The 21,937-nt window shown below is 41.8% G+C and overlaps 1 protein-coding gene across 2 annotated transcripts in view; it reads left to right on the top strand.

Moving 5' to 3' along the window:
- The window catches only part of Sfmbt2 (Scm like with four mbt domains 2), a 178,680-nt gene that overhangs the window by 93,224 nt on the left and 63,519 nt on the right, over positions 1–21,937 (top strand). For both annotated transcript variants that reach the window (XM_041630819.1, XM_041630818.1), the window contains exons 8-9: positions 9,773–9,874; positions 14,618–14,765. In XM_041630819.1, coding sequence (XP_041486753.1) covers positions 9,773–9,874; positions 14,618–14,765 — 250 coding nt within the window. The remainder of the gene's footprint in view (positions 1–9,772; positions 9,875–14,617; positions 14,766–21,937) is intronic.

Genomic DNA, 21,937 nt, shown 5'->3' with positions numbered 1-21,937 from the left:
AAAAAGAAAAATACAAGGTGACTGAGAAACTACCTGCTTGCACATGTGTGCAAATGTACATGTGTGTCCATACCCACTAGCACATACATGTAATGAATCTGTTCATGACACACCAGAGATTCTGCACCCTATAATTTCTTTAAACTTTGTTTATGTGTTTGAGACAGGGACTCATTTACCCAGGCTGGCCTCAAACTCACGCTTCCCGGCTTTCGTCTACTGAGTGCTTAGATTACAGATGTGTGCCACTTAGTGTTGTCTTATTTCTTTCATTTTTCAAGCTTTGAAGTAGGTTCCTTTTCAGTGTGATTGTGAATGTAACCCCAAAGAGTAAATCTCTTCTGTCTTTTAGTATTCGAGACTTAAGTTGGGGACCAGGGAGACACCAGGTATGACAAAGTAAGGAATGCCTTCTCTTTTTCCTGTCTTGTGTAACCAAAGGGTTAAGAAAAGACGGGTGCACTGTGTTTCTGTACATCAGAGCACACAGTTTCTACCTGTCGTCTTGTTCAGCAGTAAATACAGCAACAGAGAACTGTGTATAACGGCTGTGCTTTGCCTCAGATGCGACTCTTAGATGCTCGTGGAACCTCGGTCCTCTGTATGGAAGCAGAACTTTGGCCAAGCCGTTGAGTTATACTTATTTATAACATACAGGTTGTATCTCCTTCTCATGACGCTAGGCTCCAGTGGTTCTTTTAAAGAAAAGGTGTGTTGACTGGAGGGCATCTGCCATCAGGTTGACTGTCCTTTGTGATCTGTTCAGTGTCAACCATTGAGCCCATGAGGATTTTAAGGTGATGTTTGTAGCTGGCTTTCATCTCTGGGGGTTTCTCACTCCATCTGGGGTGGAAGACTTGGTTTAGCACAGTCTCTTTGTAAAAAAGTTAAGCTGATTTTATGCCCATCCTTGGCTTCTCACAGAAATGGGAGTCAGAAGGGTGGGATAGCTCAGTGGTTAAATTGCATGTCATACAGACATGAGGATCTGTGTTTGGATCCCCAGAACCCTGAGTTTGGATCCCCAGAACCTACATAGAAAGCTGAGTGTGGCAGTTTGCTTCCTTAATCGTGTGTGTGTGTGTGTGTGTGTGATGCATCAGAGACAGGCAGATCTCTGGAGTCTCTGGAGCTCACAGGTTACCCAGCCTCACCAGTCTGCGAGTTCCATGTTCAGTGAAAGATTATCTTTTAAAAAAAAATCTGGTAGACAACAGTTAGCAAAGAAACCAGATATAATCTCTGGTCTCCACACATGTTGCACCTATATGCAGAATACTTGAATTTATATCACACACATGTTTAATTTTAAACATTGAAAATGGAGGCATAGTGTCAACTCTCTGTTTTCTGCTTGAGAGCTGCCGCTGCAGAGTGGCTTTAGTTCATGTCGGTGCAGAGAAAGCAGGATGACGTTAGCACGGACTTAACATGATGGTTATGTGGTGTGTTGGGAGTGCTGGGACTAAATATCCATTAGATGCTTTCCAAGGGGTACATTTCATTTTAACTTTTTAATATTTAAATGCCCGTCACCATTGACAAGAATAGATTAGAATTCTTTTGTCTGCAGAGTATTTTATTGTGGTCTTCAGTCACATTTCAAGGAGGCATCTTATTTCCCATAAAAATGCCCAGCGTGCCTGTGTATACTCTAACATGCACAGGGTCTGGTCCTGACCAGGGCGTTGCAAATAGCAGTGACCAAGGTGGGGAAAGCAGTAAGACAATTCTTGAACTTCTCTTTTGACACTTCGTACCTTCAGAGGTTTGCATGAGAACTACATGGCAAGATCATGCAGCCGTGGCCTTGATCTTCAGTGTGTACCCTTTGCACACTGAGGTCTTTGAGTGTCAATAGAAGTCCCTCAGACAGCCACCTTGTTTTGAGTCTCCTACATGCCACAGGGCCAAAGGTAAGAGTAATTCGATTTCATCTCCAGATGCTAATGAAAAAGGTAGCATAAACAAGACAGATAAGCTTTTGGTAAATATGTATGTATTTTTATTAAATTATTTTTTAAAGAACACTGGGTGGAGATGTCTCAGTCAGTGAAGTATTTGAGATGGGCATCAGGCTTGAGTTGATCCCCCCCCCCCCCCCCCGAACTCATTTTAGAGGAAAAGCAGTGCTAGCCAGGCAGAGACAGAAGTGTCTTTGCACAGTGAATCAGTCAACTTCAGGTTCTGTGAGACCCCGTTTAGAAGGGTTAGGGTGTAGAGCTGGGCACGGTGGTGCTCACCTCATCCCAGCACTCGGGAGGGATGCAGGTGGATCTCTGTGAGTTCAAGCCCAGACTGATTTATGTAGTGAGTTCCAGGTTAGCCCGAGCCACACAGTGAGAGCCTGTCATTGAGATGTAGAGTGATCAAGGGGGACACCTCAAAGCATGTATGTGTGCACACGGGTGTATACACACCTAAAGGATTGCACCATTGTGTAGCTGTGACTTCTCAGGAAAAGGCGGAACTTCCAGTCAGCTGAGTGGAGCCTTGTTCCTGGCTAACTCCTCCCTCGTGAAGGGTGGTGTCTCTACAGAGGGACAGTTCAGGATTTGTCTCTTGTGTTCATGGCAACAGTGGAGTTGCATGTAGGGTGTCCAGCTGAACAGGAGCTTCTGGCTAATTGTGTCCTCCAGGGTGGTTAGGACGGATGTGAAGCTGATAGGGCAGCCTTCCTCAGTCTCGCTCTGTTTCATCCCACACTGCCCAGAGCCCGACCTTGAGAACTTAAAAAGGTCTTTTGGCTTGTTGGAAGTGAGCTAATGAAGTAAGAGAAAAAAAAATAACAGAAATCAATGTTTACTTATGCATAGAAACTGGACACTAGGTGTGTTTTTGTTTGGTTTGTGTGTGTATGCTTGTGCACATAGACATGGGTACATACACATGTGTGTTTAACTATGTTTGCCTGTGCACACAACGCAAAAGCCAGAGGATGCACTGAATGTTTGTCCTTATCTCTCTCCTTCCTTTTTGAGAGAGGCCCATTCTCTGAGCCTTGAATTCACTTTCCAGGAAGTTCCTGGCAGCCACCTGTTGCAGATTTTCCGGCACTGGGATTACATATATGTATTGCACATATGAATTACACATACATATTGCACATATGTATTACAATGCCTAGATTTTTCCAAGGGTGTCAGGGGATTCATACTCAGCTCTTCATTATTGCACTGGAAGCCCTTTATCCACTGAGCCATCATCTCATCCCTTGAGTTTTTCCTTCTGGTGCTGTAAGAAAGAGGAGAATCTTGCTACTTGTTGTGATTGTGTGCTCGGTGCTAATCAGTTGGAGATATTCCTAATGCCAGTGGCTTTGCACTTTCTTTTAAAAACAGTTCAGTATCATTTTGGGAGCTAACCGTGAAATAGTCCTGACACGATCACCTTTTATGAGTTGTGCGGTCCAGGTTGGCATGCATAATACTTCATTTCTTCTTACTATTTTTTAACTTGATTGAATGCACCACTCGGAGATAAAAATTGCTTTTTACAGCTGTGAGCATAAAATGAAAAAGCTTATCGCTGTTAAGTGTATAGATTTTTTCATTACAATTTTTGTTATAAATATTTCACTGGCTAAATTCAAATCAGTCTGATGGAGTTGAAACATAATAATACTATTGATTTAGTAAATCCTGGCATTCCAATGTCATTTCTTGATGAAATTAATATCATGTGAGTCATTTTCTAATGCGTACACGAGCATTAAGCCATTCTTCAAACTAAAAAAGGAACACTCTGAAACAAATGGCTTTTTTAGAAAAGTGTGACATATGCTGATGTGAATAAAGTTACCAGAGTTCATTATAGAGCAATTTGAATGTAGTACTAATTAAAACCTTCCTTTAGTTTTACTGAACCCTGTTCTTAGAAATTAGGCAAGTTATTAAGGCCTCTAAGAGAAACCTATCTGATGTTTAATTTCCCAATAGATGAAAAACTGGCATGTTGGAACAAAAAAAATATTGTGCAGTGCAGTATTTGTTTGTTTGTTATTACTTTTGTGTATCTATGTGTCTGTGGGAGTGTGCTTGCACTCTGTGCGTGAGTGTCTTTCTCTGCACTCATCGTATTCCTTGGTGGTAGGGTCGCTCTCTCCTTTTGAATCTGGTTTTGCATTTTCTTTTTTCTCCTTCCTTCCTTCCTTCCTTTCTTCCTTCTTGCTGTCTTTCTTTTTTAAGATAGGATTTCTCTATATAACCATCCTGGCTGTTCTGGAACTCACTTTATAGACCAGACTGGTCTTGAACTCAGAGATCTGTCTGCCTCTGCCTCCTAAATACTGGGATTAAAGGTGCGTATCACACTGCCTAGCAGGGTTTGCATTTTTATGCAAAGCCTGAAGCCAGCAAGCCTCAGAGGGCTCCTCTTGTCTCTGTCTCACCTCCCTCCCTTCGAGCTGGGGTCCCAGGTGAATGTGGAATGCCTGGTTTGTTATGTGGATGCTGAGATTTCACTCCTGCCCTCTTAACTGGGCAGCAAGTGCTGGGAAGCCCAAGCCATCTCTCCAGCCACGCTCAGCTGTACTATTGTGGGGGCACAATAGACTCAATGATTTAAGGACTTCAAAGAAGTCAAGGTGTATAAATTACATAGGTATTTTTTTAATTTCATATCAATATAAAGATAAAGGAAGAAACAAAGAGCTGATCATTACTAGAGTTATTGCTCTTAAGCCAGAAAATGTCTTATAGCCTTCAGTTCTGGAAGTTAGACTCAAAATGTGGTTGTATTTAGGGGTGATTGCCTTGTCTTTTATATTAAAATCCTCATCAAGAATATTTAAATTGTGTCATGGTAATAGTTTGAACTCAGTTTCTTCCCTGCCACATTCTGCATAAGTTTGTGTCATGTCAGCTGTATTTGTCTAGTGAAGTGGCCATGGAGAGTGTGAATTAGCAACACGCTCCATTTTAAGAGGTTTTTAAAGTAAATTATTATTAATAGCTGTCACTTTTCAACTTGGTAATAAATAGCTTTAAAAAATTTGGGGGAGCCTACAGGTTACAGGATTTTTTTCTTGCAAATTGGTGATTTTTAAATGACATTAATTAATTAGTGTGTGTGTGTGTGCACCTGTGCTCCAGTGCACACATGGAAGCCAGAGGACAGCGTGCAGAGGTTTGACTCTGTCTACCACACGAGTCTCCAGCCACCATGCTTAGCAGCAGACCCCTTCACCTGACAAGCCCTCTCCAGTCCAACTTTTTGATATTCTTTTTATAACACAGAATTTGCAGACAAGTTGTTTGTGTTGAATTTGGGTTCTGAGTACCTGCACAGGCCACTGAACCCCTCTGTGTTGTAGCCTCCTCTCTATAGGATAGGTGGTACTTCACTGACACTGTGTGTGTGTGTGTGTGTGTGTGTGTGTGTGTGTGTGTGTATAACACCACAGAGCGCTTACAAGCATTCCCATCCTCTTAGGGATTGTTGCTTCTGCCTACCAGACATTACCTGCACAACCAGGTGAGACTGAGTAGTGCCGAGTCACTGGGTGCAGATGGTGAGATCTGCTTAAGTTTTGAAGGAAGCCAACTTAGTGGGTCCTGGGCAGAAAAAAGACCGTGTGTTACAGCATCCCCTTTACTATACCATGTCTGTCTTCATGCACATATATGTGTTCTACGTGACATCTAGTGTTCGGCTCCGTGTTCCTCTAATAAAGGAATGATAGAGCATGAAACTGGATGAGTGCCAGGAAGTCATCTGGCTTTTTTTTTTTTTTTGGTTCTTTATTTAATTTGAGAGATAATCACTGAGGTCTTTCTGGAATGAACCACATACAATAAACAAGAGAGTCTGACAACCGCCAGAAAGTGCTGCATATACAACATGGTCTCTTTCATGGCTTTTAAGCTTCTTTAATAGCTAGAATGTTCAGTGCAGGCTCCTAAAGAACATATCTCATTTTTAAAATAAAGTTTCTGGAATTGGAATTGGAAAATAATAGAGGTGGCATATTTGGTTGAACTTGCATGTATTTTATCTTGAGTCTTTAAAATTTTCATTATGTTGGCCTAAGTATTTTAAGCTGGCAGGATATCTGCATGGTTATAGAAGCAGAGTTTGGTTTGTTTTTCATTTGCTTTAGAGGTGGTCTTAGGACCGGAGACTTGGTCAGCCTCTAAAGTGCTTACCATGCAAGTGTTGAAGACTGGGATCCTCAGTACCTATGTAAAGAACCTCGTGTGGCAGAGTATACCTCTAACTCTGGTGCTGGCGTAGGTGGGATAAATGTGGGGACACAGGACAGCTGAATCCCTGAAGCTCATTGACGACTAGTCAGCCATGTGATTGAATTAATTAACCTCAGATTCAGCGGGAGACTCTCAAAAAATAAGGTTGGAGAGTGATTGAGGAAAGGCAGCCAATGTTGACTTTTGGAATATACATGCAGAGAGAGAGAGAGAGAGAGAGAGAGAGAGAGAGAGAGAGAGAGAGAGAGAACACATACCCCCTCCAAACCACACACACAAATTATCTTAAGCAAGTGGACTTGAGGGATGCAAGGACAAGTTCAAGTTCAGATCCCTTCCAAAGAAGGACCACTCTGCATGTTTTATTTCTAAGGACAGACAGCCATGATTGGTTCTCACCAGACAACTGCACATGATATGGAATCAGATACGCGAGTAATCTACACGCAGAGCCCCCTGAGTCCCAGAGCTTTTCATGTAGTACCAGGAACATTGAGTGTAGCAGGATGGATGTGGACTTAACTAAAGATGTCTTCTCATCAGTGATCAACATCAAATTAAGATTTTGGGACAGAAGACTTTAGGGTTGTGGGTTAGCTCTGCTTGGAAAGCTGGCTCTGCTGGCACAGCGAGACTATTGTTAAAGTTTACAAAGCAGAGTTGGTACAGATGCTAGAGCTGAGGGCAGAAGCCCGGGGCAGACCAGAAGTCTAGATTGCTTTTGGGCCTCTTTTACAAAGAAACCGAGAGATGGAAGATTCACAGAGAGCCCTGGAGATTAGAGGCAGTTAAGAAGTAACCATTTGCTATGATTTGTGAGCAAGGTCACATGCAGGTTTAGCTTAGCATCTTTACACAGTAAACAGAGGGGTCCTGAGAAATCAGTGCCTTCTCCTGGGCCCTTCCTAGTTACCCAGGGCTTGCTTGCCTGTGTTGTCAACATAGCATAATACTAACTGCTTTAACTTGTTGACGACATGAAGTAATTCTGATAATTACTTCAGAATAAATGGATAAAGAGTTTTGTTTCAAAGAGGAAAACACTTTCCTGCATAATCCACGAGTGTGACTCAGATCTCACCCTTAAAGTACAGGGAGTGTTGGCGTCCTCAGGAGAGCCTTGATTTTAATCTTTTAATTCAGGTGTCAATTAGTAACTCTTGTGTTTAGCTCTTGTGCCTCAGCACCTGCAATTTTGCAGCCCTGCTTTAGTTAGTCCTTGTTAATTCACATTAAATCCCTGGACCATAGCTTTGAATTCCTTTTGTTTTTCTAAAGTGCCTTTGAAAGTACGTGTTTTGTTCTCAGCACCACCTGTATTGAAGAATTTCTCCTTGCTCCTTTCTTTAAGGTTATAATTTTAAAAAGTGTTGATTGTAAGTTCTTAAGGATTTATAAAATTTGTCGTGTAGACAACAAAGTCACCGTCTGCATTTAAGAGTGTTTCCTATTTATTACCTTTTTATAAAGTGTTGATTGTTTAGTTCTGAAGGAATTTATATAGATTTTGAATGAGTAAGGTTCTTTGAAATGTCCCCTGACATGTGATTGCCTCTCTTCTGATTACCTCCTCACGAATCTCCCCTGCTCCCAACACACACAGGGCACCAGTCCCTTCACCCAGACTCTGAATGTGCTGCCTTTGGATGTAGAGCTTCTTAGATTGCTGTGAAGATAGGAAGTGAAAGGACCTGAGGCTGGAGAGATGCTCAGCAGTTAAGAGTGCGTGCTGATTTTGGAAAGGACCAGTGTTTGGTTCCCAGAAACCATACCAAGCAGCTCACTCCCATCTGTATAACTTCAACTCCAGAACTTCTGATGTCCTTTCTGCCCCCCAAAAGACATTTACACAAATGTGTGTGTGTACCTGTGTGTGTGTACCCATGCGCTCTTTCTCATTCACTCTCTCTCTTACACTTACACACACACACACACACACACACACACACACACACACACAGTGCAAGTGTTCTTGTGATTCTATGAATGTTTTTATTCTGCCCTCTTTACAAACTGATGAAGCCTTAAGAATTTTATTTTTATTTATTTGTATTAATTTCCCTTGTTTTTATGAGATGAGGCTCACTGTGTAGCAGAGGCAGGGGCTAGAGCTCAATATTTAGTTCAGACTTGCCTTAAATGTACCATCTACCTGCCTTAGCCCCCAAGTGATGAAATTATAGGTATAAGCCCTCCATCTCAGAGGCAGGGCATGTGGGGGACATATGTTTGCACATGGGGAGGATAGATGCACATGGGCATCTTCCTCTGTAACAGTCCATCTTATTTTTCAGACAGGGTCTCTCACTGAACCTGGAGGTGGCCATTTCAGCTGCACTGGCTGGCCAGCTAGTCCCTGGATCTGTTTGTGTCCGCTCACTCATTTCTAGGGCTGTAGACGTTTGTACTACAGCTGGCTTTTCCATGGGTGCTGGAGATCTGGACTGGAGACCTCATGCCTTTGAATAAAGCACTTTACCAGCTGAGCCATCATCCCAGCCCCTCTGATGGAGAATTTTATAAGGAATTCCTCTTTTCTAGTCTCCTGTTGGACAGAGTGAATAGGTTGGCTTTGGGTGGGGGACAGCTGGAGCACAGGCACACCCATTATGCCTGTCTAGAGTTGACTATAGAATGGCATTATAGAATTAATTCAGAATCCACTTGAGATTTCCAGATCCAAGGAAGCTGTAGATCACAGGTATTTTTTCTTTTTTGTACTTCATATCTAATTGATGTATTTGGAAATAGCAAGGCTTATTTGAACGTGTTATTACATCAGGGATAGACTACAAATATAATATTTATCCGTGACTATGTACACTGCATGTGAGGTATGAGGTGACCCCCATTTCAGCAAGATAAATTCTGATATCCTAAATGTAGGCAACCTCATCTTTAGCTGTGACTGAAGAAGATATTGAAGTTTGTTTTCTGGAAGAGGCAGAGAATCCCCAGGGCTCACACATCAGGTTCCAGGGAGGGGTCAATACTGGCAAGCACCTATTAAAACGTTAGTGAATGCTAATCTTTATTGGGTAGAAGTCAGGTTTACACCGTCAGTAGGACTGCTGCAGGGTCGCACAATCACTAGAGTAGTCATGGACTCGACCGGTAACCAACTCGGCCCCCAGCCTGGTTGGAAGGCAAATAGATTCTCACTGGTGGATGTCCTGTCATGTAATTTGGTGACAAAAGACCACGCCTTTTTTCCGAAGATAATCCCATTGGGTTCCAGATGACTGATGGCCACCTCTGTTGTGTGGGCCTTCAGCAGAGAGCACCTGGCAAGATCAAAGCAATGTAGTGGCACATGAATTGTTTTGATTCGTGTAAATTTAACCATGGCCATGAAGGCGTGCTGCCTCGCCCTTGGAAAAGTAATTTAGCCTGCAGAAAATAATTAAATTCAGCGTCTTGCAATAATTAGAAATTTGAAATGGGGAGGATTAATTATTTTCATCAGATTTCAGTCACTCAAGAAAATGCTTAAGAACGGCATCCAGACAGTTGCCAAGTTAATTCACTTTACCATGTCCTTTAATATGCTCGCCTTTCTCCTGCAGGACCATGCAGACCTCCGAAGCCATTTCTTCACAGTTGGGATGAAACTGGAGACAGTGAATATGAGTGAGCCCTTTCACATCTGTCCTGCATCAGTGACCAAGGTGGGTTTTCTGCTTTGCTCCTTGCGCTCCCCCCCCCCCTCCCCGTGAATCCCATAGGTCTTCAAAAATGGGCAGATGCAGTGTGCCCTACACGGAGCACTCAGAGTAACTCCCGATAAATAAACCAAAGGGAGATAAATGCATCTCCTTCCCGGTTCTGTATTTAGTTCTTCTTTTGAAAGGGGGCAGAGGAGTCTAACCATATCCCTCCTTCTATCATGTACAGGGTGACTATTCTTCTTGTAGTAGCTGTCCACGGTTGAGTTGCAATTTACAAACACTATAAGGTTAACATACTGGGCTCGGTGGTTAAGAGGGATTTCAGAGCAATCGTGGAAACCTGAATTAAACACCCAGATTTTATGTTAAAAGTTGACTGTTGCATGCCTGCAATCCAAGCCCCTAGCGGGCAGAAACAGGAGGATTACTGGGGCTTGCTAGCCAGCCAGTCTAGTTAATCAATTCCAACTAACCACCAAAACCACTACCACCACACCACCATACCATCACTATCAAGAACAACAATGAGAACACCCCGAACACAGCTCAGATTCAGTGAGAAGTCTTGTTTCCAGGGAGAAAGGTGGAGCGTGATAGGTCAGGACACCTGCCACCTCCTATGGTCGCATAGGCACATGCACACGGGATGTACACACCTGCACACAAGTGCACATATAAGCATTTGCCACACACACACACACACACACACACACACACACACAAGAAAGACTAACTTGCCCTGCCTTCATGACTGTTTGTATTTGGAGAATACCTGGATGGAGTGAATGCAGAATCTTATTTCCTCATATCCGGCCTTCCTGCTCTCTTTATTATCATCTGTTTTCATTGGCTAAGGAAAACCACGTGCTTCTGAGATTGGCAGTCAAAATGAAATTCCTTTTCTGCGTAAAATTGTTTGTATGCTGATCTGGTAGTCTCTTAAGATTATATGATTATTAAGATTTTCTTTTCTTCATAAGAGAAATCCCAGTGGTTCTAACAATGGTCAAATTCAAATTGCGTGCTTCCCACCTTAAATATTAGCTTTTGCTAAGTGGTAGGAGATGCTGAGAAGCTTAGCAATTTTTGCCAATGTATCTTTCAGTTAATGACCTTTATATTCAGAGAAAGAATTTGAGTGAAGATTCAAGGTCATTGGCATTTTAATTTCTATTTCCAAAGGAAAGTGAATTTATTCTTGCAGACATTATTATATATACTCAGACATTATTATATTTGAACCCTTCCTTCCCTTTTTCCTTCCTTCCTTCCTTCCTTCCTTCCTTCCTTCCTTCCACCTTTTTCATTATTTGGTAGAATATCAGAAAATCAGTGGTGATACTATATTAAACATGTAAACTGACTGCAATCATGACACAGAGCTTTCTTCTCTTCCTAAATATTTCTTATTTAGTGAGCACATTATTTTTGTAAACTAAAATTTATTAAGAGGAAAAGTTGACTTGCTTTGCTAGATAATATCGGACTTGAAACTCAGGCATTCCTGCTGTTCTACCACCTATTAAAACCCTTTGGTTGGAAACAATGTTTGTAGTCTTTACTGTGTTTCGGGTAGTTGTGACCAGTTTCCCACAGACCGAATAGTTGTCCCTTGGTCTTAAAGCCTGTCCAGAATTTCCCATTGTGCCAGAGTTGGGTGACGTAGTCATGGCAGCAGCCCACTTTTCTGGCTACATGGGCTTATCTCAAACATGACAGAACCAACTTCCCATGATCTCTAGAAAGAAAGCTTACAGAGCTGGTGTGCTCAGCCCACAGTTGTCACACTTCTCAAGTTTTTATAACTTAACATTATTGCTATATTCACTGGTAGACAGTGATCCATTTCCTCCAGGTAGCCTTGAATATCATCAATTTGGATCAACTTTGAGCAACACAGCTTAGGTTTTCACAATTAATTCCCCTTAAATCATCACACTGGGAGAATGGAGTGTTTGCAGTGATTTTGAAACTACAAGTTCATGTTGCTTTCCTTAGCGCTTGTGTCAGAGAGGAACGTCTTACATTGTTCTGCTCATACATACCCCATTCTTTTATTGCCCATTTGTTGTTTTCATGTGTCAGTTGGAATTTTTTTGCCTATCAGAACCCCGTAGATAGGTTCAAGGTACATCTTCATGTGTGCTTATCAGAGTATTTTTCATGTAAAAAGTATTTATAACTAAATATATTTTCACTGCAGGGGTTACCAGGAGTGGATATGATAATATTTCATTGTATACATGCTTGAAATTCTTAAAAAATACACTAAATATATTTCTCTCAACACTGAAATACCTTAGAATATCTTGCTTGAGACTATAATATACTATCTTATCGTTATGTTTTACAAGGGAGGTTTCACACATGCATCCCTTTGAGGTTTTTCTTCCTGGCAGCCCTGTTGAAGGTAGGGTAACTGATTTTAAGCAAACAGAGACAGATGCAGAGTGGCGAGTGTTACGTGACCAGTCGTTAACAGTGGGGCAGGGCTGGTTCTAGTGTTTTCAAACACTGGGGGACGAGGTGCTCACACTGGTGTATGTGAAATGCTTTGCATTGATTGGAGGGCAGGGCATGGGGATTCAAAGTCAGGACTTCTGTTGCTATCACATGCACTTGTGTTTCTTCTATTCCTGTTTCTGCCCATTCTGAGCTGTGCAGTCATAGGCTCTTCACTTCTTGGATGTGTGAGTTCTGTATCAGAGGGAGCACAAAGAAGCGGTTTTCATCCCTGGGACCATGAGTCCTGATGTGACGGAAGTCCCTGGATTTTTCTCTGAAGTGTTCTCACATCAATGTGCAGTTTGATGGATTCTGAAACTCTTCAGACAGGGCCTGGCAGTGCTTAGAAACCTCGCCGCCTAATGTGTGTGAGGACTGTGTGTATGTGTGGTAGGACTGATCACAGTAATCTACAGACAGTGACCGAGTGGTCAAAGGCATTGCTGGGGACAGTGAGGCATCGACCGAGTCCCTGCTGTTATCAAGTCTACTTTATACTGGAGGGAATCAAACAACAAAGAAAATTAATGAGTAAATAAATACAGTTTAGTGGAAGCTAAATACTAAGGAGACCGATCTCAAGAAGGGGTTACTGAAACCTGGGGTAGATGGGGAAATATTATTTTAATTTTTTAACTTGTTTTATGGGTATGGGTGTTTGCCTGCATGTATATCTGTGCACCATGCGCATGGTTGGTGCTTGTAGAAGCCAGAAGAGGGCACTGGATCCCTTAGAAATGGAGTTACAGACCAGTGTGAGCCACTACGTGGTTGCTGGGAATTGAACAACCAGTGCTCTTAACCACTGAGTAAGCCATCACTCCAGTCCAGAGAATGTGGTCTTAAATATAATCAGGAGTTATTATCCTGGGCAAGCTGGCTGTGCTCGTCTTTCTTTAATCTGTTTTAAAACAGGATCTCACGTGACCCAGGCTGCTCTTAAGCAGCCTGCATCTTCAGGTGTTGAGATGACCGCTGTGCCACTGCATCCATCTTGGTTCTTTGTGTCTTAAAGTAGACTTTCAAGGGCAACCTCAGTGAGTACAGTTGGAACTAGTTACTGGAATCATAATGAAGAGGGGGAAGATTTGACTTTCTACTCTTGCTTAATATTAAAATATTCTGTCTAGAATATACTTTATAATGGAGGGAGCTAGGAAACACAGCTTAGCAAAAATGGAAAGATACTGCATCTCCCTCTCTAACTCACTTTTTCCGTGTGTGTGAGTGCACACGCACCTGTGTATGCATGAATATATGTATGTGTGTTCCTGTACGAGATTGTGGGGTGTAAGGCATCTGATTTCGCTGTCTGCTTAGAGCTTTGTTTCCTTTTCTTTTCTTTGGTATTGGAGAGTCTATCTAGAACCCAACACATGCTAGGCAGGTGCTCTACCATTGAGCTATATCTTGAGTCCTTTTTAGATTTACTTTTTGCTTGGAGACAGAGCCTCATTAACTTGCCCAGGCTGGTCTTGAACTCACTCTGTAGTTCAGACAGTTGACAAACTTATAAACTTGGCCCCCACTCCCGTAATAGACCTCCTTAGCTGGACTGACAGACTTACACCACCAGACCTGGCTTGTCCATTTTTACCATTGACATTTTTTTCTCACATTCATTGTATATTCACGTACAAAACATTTTCCATGCCTTTGTGAACCATCTGATGAATAAAAGAGGTCACTGTCTTCAAAGAACACTTGATATTTTGGTGGTGACAGGTGGCAGGTGGTGATGGAAAGACGGAGTAAAGACAGGTTCTGCATCTGTGATTTCCGCTCTGGGTATAGTATGTTATAATTTGAAGGTGGTAAGTCATGAGTCTAGACGTCTCTCAGAGCTGAACTCAGAGGAGGTGAAGGGTCTGATGTGGAGAATTTGGTTCATTGTCGAGGTTGAGGTGCCATTTTAGTCCTTTAGTGCCCAGTTTATTTTCCTATGGGCAGGGATTTGTCTGTTTGTCTGTTTGCTTTTCTTCCATGTGAGGCCCTAGTTTTATATTTCTGTCTCTGTTTTTCATTTCTCTCTTTTGTATATTTTAGCTTCTCTCTTCATGTTTATGACCACACGGCTGATTCTCCCTTTAACCCTTGGATTAATTTAGTAATCCATACACAAATGCTGGTTTGTGCTAAAATCAATTTGACAGGACGTGCTTTGTGTCTGTGAAACAGCATCAGGATTTAGACGTGTAATACTGAGAAAGTAACTTTGACTTTGTTTTCTTCCCTTAGGTTTTTAACAATCATTTTTTCCAAGTGACTATTGATGACCTAAGACCTGAACCTAACAAACTCTCGATGCTGTGCCATGCAGATTCTTTGGGAATTTTGCCAGTACAGTGGTGCCTTAAAAACGGAGTCAACCTCACTCCTCCCAAAGGTGTGTATCCCGTGGAAATGTGTGGGGTTGGAATGATCCAGGCTACTGTCTCATTGTCTCTGGAATGATGTCATCATGTTTACATGGAGAAGTTGCAGTGTGAATTGACAGTGATGGAAGCAAAGCGGTCTTCATTAGTTTGATTGACATTGGTGTCACCCATAGCTCCACCCCCTGGGAAGTTTATGAGGTTGAGTTTTCAGCCTCAATGGCAGGGCACTTCCTCTGTCAGCTGCTCTGTAGCTGCTTCTCACTATGGTGTAGTGAGAGATCCAAGCAACAGTGGTGCCCAGACATGAAAGTGTCTGAGATAAAATGCCAGTAGTGTATTTCTTTCAACTTAGTGTTCTTTCTACTAACAGTATCTGTAGGATCTAAAAATTTAATGTAATAACACATTACATTATTCACTTAATGCTATAATGTGGTCTCATAATTCACTTCATGTGCAATGCATTGCAGCAATTCACACAGGTCCAGGTTGCATTAATAGAATTGAAATTTGAGATCTAAGCAATGCTTAACGACACGCTTGTAGTTTGTTCCGTGGGTTTTTGTCGGCTGCATGTCTAAGGTTTACTCAGAGGCGACAACAATAAATGAATGTGAGGCCCTGAATGGTGGTATACTCAGACAGCAGAGGCAGGAAAACCAGGAAGCCAAGCTCTTCTGCAGCTACACAGTGAGTTTAAAGCCAGCCGGGGCTACCAGAAACCCTGCCTAAGAAAACAAGTAAACTAAATACTAAGCAGAATGAAAGACAAGACTATGAGAGGCTATGTGAAGGGACTAGCAGGGGAGGAAACTGGAGAAAGAATTAGAAAAATAAACTTAATGGAACAGATTTCAACAGACTACCTTAAATCAAAAGAGGTTTTACATTAACCTTTTCGGATCTGTGGGGATTATGGGATTACTTCTGACGTCATGCCTTCTAGCTGGCGGTCACAGGCTATGCTGTGCACGTAATTGACTTGTGCTGTGCCTGGTTTATCTGCCATATCGTTGTCCTTGTTGGGCTCTGATTCTCATTTCCCTTCCACACTCCTCTCTATGGGGAAAGGACTGTGTATTTCCATTTCGGCTCGTGATTCCTCAGGTTTCAGGTGCGTAGTTATGGGGGCTGATGACACAGCTGTGAACTTGCTTGACACCATTTCAAATCTCTGATTCACTGTGTCCTCAAAAAATCTTTTATGACGATGGTTCATCACTGACAGTTGATATAATGTGCTCTGTGCCTTGGCTGGAGAAACAAGGATTTGAGCGACAGACAGGAGGTGTGGTCTCCACGACTGCCCCTGATGGTGCTAGAAAAGGCTTCAGTCTGTGTGTGCTCTGTGCATTTCTGTTTGGCTTCTGTTTGTTGTGACCTGAACCAAATGAAAAGCTTAAGCTTTGTCGGGGGCTGGAGAGATGGCTCAGAGGTTAAGAGCACTGCCTGCTCTTCCAAAGGTCCTGAGTTCAATTCCCAGCAACCACATGATGGCTCACAACCATCTGTACTTCTTTTCTTAATAAAAAAATTATTAAAAAAAAAAAAAAAAAAAAAAAAAGAAAAGCTTAAGCTTCAAAACTGTCATGGGGCCTTCATGGTCGTCTCCTTAAGTAGCACGCAGAACCAAGCCGACAGTGAAACTCTTACAATCTAACTACAAGCTTCTACTCTCAGTGGTTTCTTGGGAATTATTATAATTTTTCCCACTATAGAATTCCTGTGTCTGACTGCTTGCCCAGTGTGAAGCCCCTAGATTCATCTTCATCTCTTTCTAACTTCTACACGGAAGCATATAGAATGGATTCCGTTCATCAGAAGAGGGCTTAGATAATGGGGGTGCTGCTTGGTGAGGTTTCACAAATCTCTACTTAGTAATCACATCTGCTTTAGAACTAATAAGGGATAAACATTTACATGCTGAGTTTGACTACTTGATCCGTTCCTTGTGATAGTATATCAAAGTGGGTATACGTGTTAAGGAATTTTTGAATTTATATCCTTTGAAATGTAGGAAAGGAGATTGTTGACATATCTTGAATATTTACAAGAAAAATAAGCATAGGTAGCTATCTGACTGTTCATATTTATGATAGGAAGGAAATTATTGCGCATTAATATAGTTGAACTCATGCCTACAATAATGATTAGTATGCACACATATAAAATGAAGTAGTTTCTATCTTTAGGTTATTGGTGTGTGTGTGTGTGTGTGTGTGTGTGTGTGTGTGTGTGTGTGTATGTGTGTTTATGTACACCTGAGGCCAGAAGAGAGAATCAGATTGTGTGGAGCTGGAGTTACATTTGGTTGCACCCTGCCCAGTGTGGGTACTAGAAGCCAAACTCTGGTTTCTGCAGTGGTATCAAGCTATCCTAACTTGCTAAACCCTACCTGTTCAGCTCTAAGATTTTTATACCCACTGGTCATCCATCATTATATGTTTTTATTTCCTCTCACCCAAACGCTTGTAACTCTTGGGTAAAATTCTCTTAAACATCCTTTTTAACCAATCCTTACAAAGATGAAACATGCCTTTCTGCTGAATTTTAAAACAGAAAAACAGTGTTTCCTCATGGATTTGATAGTTTGTTTTTTTTTTAAATAGGATATTGAGTTATGGTCCTTAGTACTTGTTAAAAAGAAAACCCCAATGGCAAGCCTTTCAAGCCCGAAGTGACAAGCATCCTTAGCTAGGAAAAGAGCCAGTTGTGATCTGTAGCCGTCTGCTGGCTATGTGGTAGCTTTATTGAAATAGAAACATTATGTTTTATCTTATAAGAGAAAAAGAAACATAGGAAAATGGACAAGGACTATGAATGGATGAAGTCTAAGAAAAGTATAGTAATTCTTGTGTGTGCACGTGTGCGTGTGTGCATGTGTGCCAATGTGCACATACACAGGTACATTTGGAGGCCAGAAGCCACTCTTAGCTGTTGATCCTCGGGGCAACTGTATTCCTAGTTTATTTTTTTAAAAAAAAATTATGTATTTTATTTATTTATTTCTTGACATTTTTATTGAAATTTTTTCATACAATATATTTCAATCATATTTTTCTCCTGCCTCATCCTCCCCAATTCTTCTTGCATCCAGCTCTATGACCAATTTTTTTGTTTTTAAACAGCAATCAAGCAAGCAAGGAAACAAGCAACAACCAAAACCCAAGAAACACACACAAACACACAAATAATCCACAAAAACACAAAATCGGAAACCAAAGAGAAGAACAGCAGCACTTGACTTTGATGGCTGCAGAGAAACGAATAGTCTTAGTCTTGGCTGTGAGATTATAGCTGAGTGCAGTGGTGTGGAATACAGACCCAAAATTTTAAATACTCTGCAGATTATGTAGAGTACACAGGAGAATATATTAACCATTGTATTTAAACCCTATATCATATTACAATGAGGGATTTTAGCACTCAAGTGGAAAATTTTCATATTTGAAATGGGTCTTAAAAATTATCTCATTTAAACCTCAGTTTTTTTTTCCCCTGGGGAACGCCAAGCTCCGTTGTGTTAAACGTTTTCTGAAATCCCAAGAGGGTGTCTAAATCCCAGCCTTACAATCTTAAGTGAGTCCTTCTCTGCATAACTATGCCACCATTTGCTGCTATTCCCATGACTGGCATCTCCACACAATCCATCATCCTTCAGGGCAGTTTGGGTGGCCTTGGGCAGGGCTGGCAGATTTAGTGGGCCATGGTTTTTGCATGGGTAATTGGTCTATGGTTCAGAGCAGTTGGTGAATTACAGTATGAAGGTGTAATTTCCCAAATGTTGATGGTTATACCACAGTTGTGGCTTTGTTTATTGGGCCCTGGTTTCATCTCACAAGGGTAGATACTATTTATTTTGGTAATTAAAACGAATGTGACTTTAGAGGTGTTGATCCTGGTGGGAATCGTACTGTGGTTTAGTGGTTTCCTTTTGAGGTGGTTCATTACGTGTCTTATCTTACTCTGAGCGCCTGGAAACCTGTTGCAGGATTTCTCAAACACTATTCCCTAATTTATTAATATATGAAAGGAGAAGTTTCTTAAAGTCTGTTTTAAGCTTGAACATTGGGGTTTATAGCTAGAATGTGTAAGATGTAATATACATATCCCCAATAGATTTCAAAGGTTTTTCTGTGTGCTTATATTTCTGTGAAAACTGAAAACTTGCAATTGGATGTTGCCTGGTCTGAAAGATTTTAGTTAGACGGTGACATAGGAGACAGACATGCCAAGAACACAGGTCTCTTTTTATGTTGTTTTGACTCTGTTCTCTTTTAAAAGAGAAAGGGAAATATATTTGCTCCAGACTCGAGAGAGGAGACTGCTAAGCTATGATGGACAGGAACTTCTCAGTGGCTCTCTGCCTCTGTGCTTCACTGTCAAGCAAAGGCTAGAGCCTGAGAGATTTGATCCTGTTAGTTTAGTCCAGTAAGGACTGCTAGTGTTATAGGCCCTACCAAATGTGAATAACTAAACACACCAATAAGTAAACTGAAATAAAGGATACATAGGATATGAACCTTCTGGGCATATAATACCACAGGTTAGTTGTAGAACTTAAAGGGTGGTGAAAACCATGCAGCCCTTAGATTTGTGTGTACAATGTAGGTGACAAAACCGAAGTGAACCGCTTACTTTAGCACTTTGCTAGTCTCTAGGTAAACCATTTAGTAGGCACATAAACTGTCTAATGTAATTTAGGAAGGAGAGGTGTATTTAAATTATTATCGGGGCACAAAATAGTCATTTCCTAATTCCAACTCTCTTTTCTTAAAGAATCGGAGTCAATGGTAGTTGTCCTTAGTTCATTTCAAAAATTTCATTTTATCAATCAGTAGTTGTAGAGAATAATATATAGGCAATCAGTCAGGCATGGTGACATACAAGTGTAACCCCAGCACCTGGGAGACAGTAAGGAGGATCAGGAGTTCAAATTCATGCTTAGCTATATAGTGAGTTTGAGATCAGCCTGGGGTTCATGTAAGACCCCTCACTCTCTCTCTATATGCATGTGTATGTAAGTATATGCATATATATGTGTGCATACATGTACAACACATATATGTGCGCACATGCACGAACAAATTTGACACTCATCCATTCAAATGATGTTAACATTTTGCCATGTGTGATTTAGAGATCAGGCTATACTGGTTTTCCACTCGTTAGGTGGAGACACTTGCTGCACAGGCTCAACAATCTGAGTTCGATCCCCAGGACTCTCACCACATGCACACACGTCATGGCATGAGCCTCTTGTTTGGGGGACACCTGAACTTTATTTATTTATTTTACTTTTGCAAATTGCCATGTGATTAAGTTTTAAAACTTATCCTTCATCTTGCACTGGAGACAGAGCTGCCTACCTGATTAATAGATATGGGAAAAGAACCTTATTTCTCATCTTCTGATTCATTCTCCACCAAAGAGGTCACTTTTAATTGAAAAGAGTTAAGAGGATGAACCTGGGTTGCTTTTAATACTGAAAATATTTCTGGTTGTTAAAAACTAAGAATCCCTCTGGAGGGAGAAGATGAGCAAGGAAGTCGGGACCTCAAGGTGCGCACCCACCCACTGAGACAAGGGGGCTGATCTAGTGGGAGCTCACCAAGGCCAGCTGGACTGTGACTGAAAAAGCATGGGATAAAACCGGACTCTCTGAACATGGTGAACAATGAGGGCTGATGAGAAGCCAAGGACAATGGCACGGGGTTTTGACCCTACTTCATGTTCTGGCTTTGTGGGAGCCTAGCCAGTTTGGTTGTTCACCTTCCTAGACATGGACGGAGCGGGGAGGACCTTGGACTTTCCACAGGGCAGGGAACCCTGACTGCTCTATAGACTGGAGAGGGAGGGGGAGAGGAGTTTGGGGGAGGGGGAGAAGGGTGGGAGGAGGGGGAGGGAAATGGGAGGCTGGGAGGAGGCGGATACTTTTTTTTCCTTTTCTCAATCAAAAAAAAAAGAAAAACTAAGAATCCCTTTGGCTTACTGACTCATTCTTTAAGATTTTTAAAGTGTTCATTTTTTTCCCCTTTCAACACTTGATATTTATATGATGTTGGAGTCTATTTTTTGAGATATCTGTGTCTCCCAACATAGTTCAAAATAGCGTGTTGGTTTTGCATTTACGCGGAAAAGTATGTTAATTGGCCCACAGTGCCCTCTTACTAAATGCTTCCCAGCCTAGTCTTTTCCTACAAGAAGCAGCACTCTGACTAGTTCTCATGCCAAACCGACCCTGGTTCCCCTCCTCTTGCCTCCCTTCCCCTTGCTTTTCTGCATGATTCCATCAATAGAAAGCAGAGCTCGGATGGGAAGGGATGTGTGTCTGCTGTGTTAAATGACCGTGGACGGAGTCCTGGGAGGTGTAGGTGACTAGTTCAGTACTTCTCACCGCTCCCATTTGTTGTTTTCAGCTGAGTTTGTGTATGAAGTATGAGCACGGTCCTCTCATACTCTACTGTAGAATTGCTTTGTATGTTTTCTTTTCTGTTACAGCTGTACCATTAGAATTTGGTTCTCACCAGCTTATTCCATGCCAGCCTTACCATTCTGTTTATTGATATTCGAATTCACACCTGGGTTTTTGGGCTCACAGATCCTTTTCCATTCAGGACCTACACTATACTCCTCTTTCCCCAAAGAGCTGGGTCTTTTTCCTCAGTTCTAGGATGACAATATCTTGTGCACCACCACACTTGACTTCCCTTCCCTCCCTCCCCTCCCCCTTCTCCCTACCTGCCTCCCTCCCTCCCTCCCTCCTCTCTCTCTCTCTCTCTCTCTCTCTCTCTCTCTCTCCCTTCCGTTTTTAAAAACGTAGGTTCTAGAGATGGAACTTGGGTCCTCATGTTTATAAAGCAAGCCCTTTACTGGCCAAGTCATCTTTCCAGCACAGCTGACTTTTCAGATTGGTACCATCTCTGTCATTGTCGGAGAAATCTGGGCCACATAAAGGGAAGCTTTTGTCCGTTTGCTTTACTTCTCTAACTCCAGTGTTAAGGACAGCACCTCACACCCAGCATGCATAGGGTCATGTTACTCTTTTTTTGTGGACAAAGGAAGTAATGTCTAGGATAGAGACTGAGCATATCCTAGAAGATGGGTAGTCTAACAAGCTGTCACCCACCATAGTGCTGTGCATTCTATTCTCTTCAGAAGAGCACTAAAGGTCTTGTTT

The sequence above is a fragment of the Microtus oregoni genome, unplaced genomic scaffold (genome assembly GCF_018167655.1).
Source record: "Microtus oregoni isolate MIOR12 unplaced genomic scaffold, Mior012 000035F_ref0000213, whole genome shotgun sequence".
NCBI lineage: Eukaryota > Metazoa > Chordata > Mammalia > Rodentia > Cricetidae > Microtus > Microtus oregoni.
This window is presented reverse-complemented; position numbering and strand designations above follow the sequence as displayed.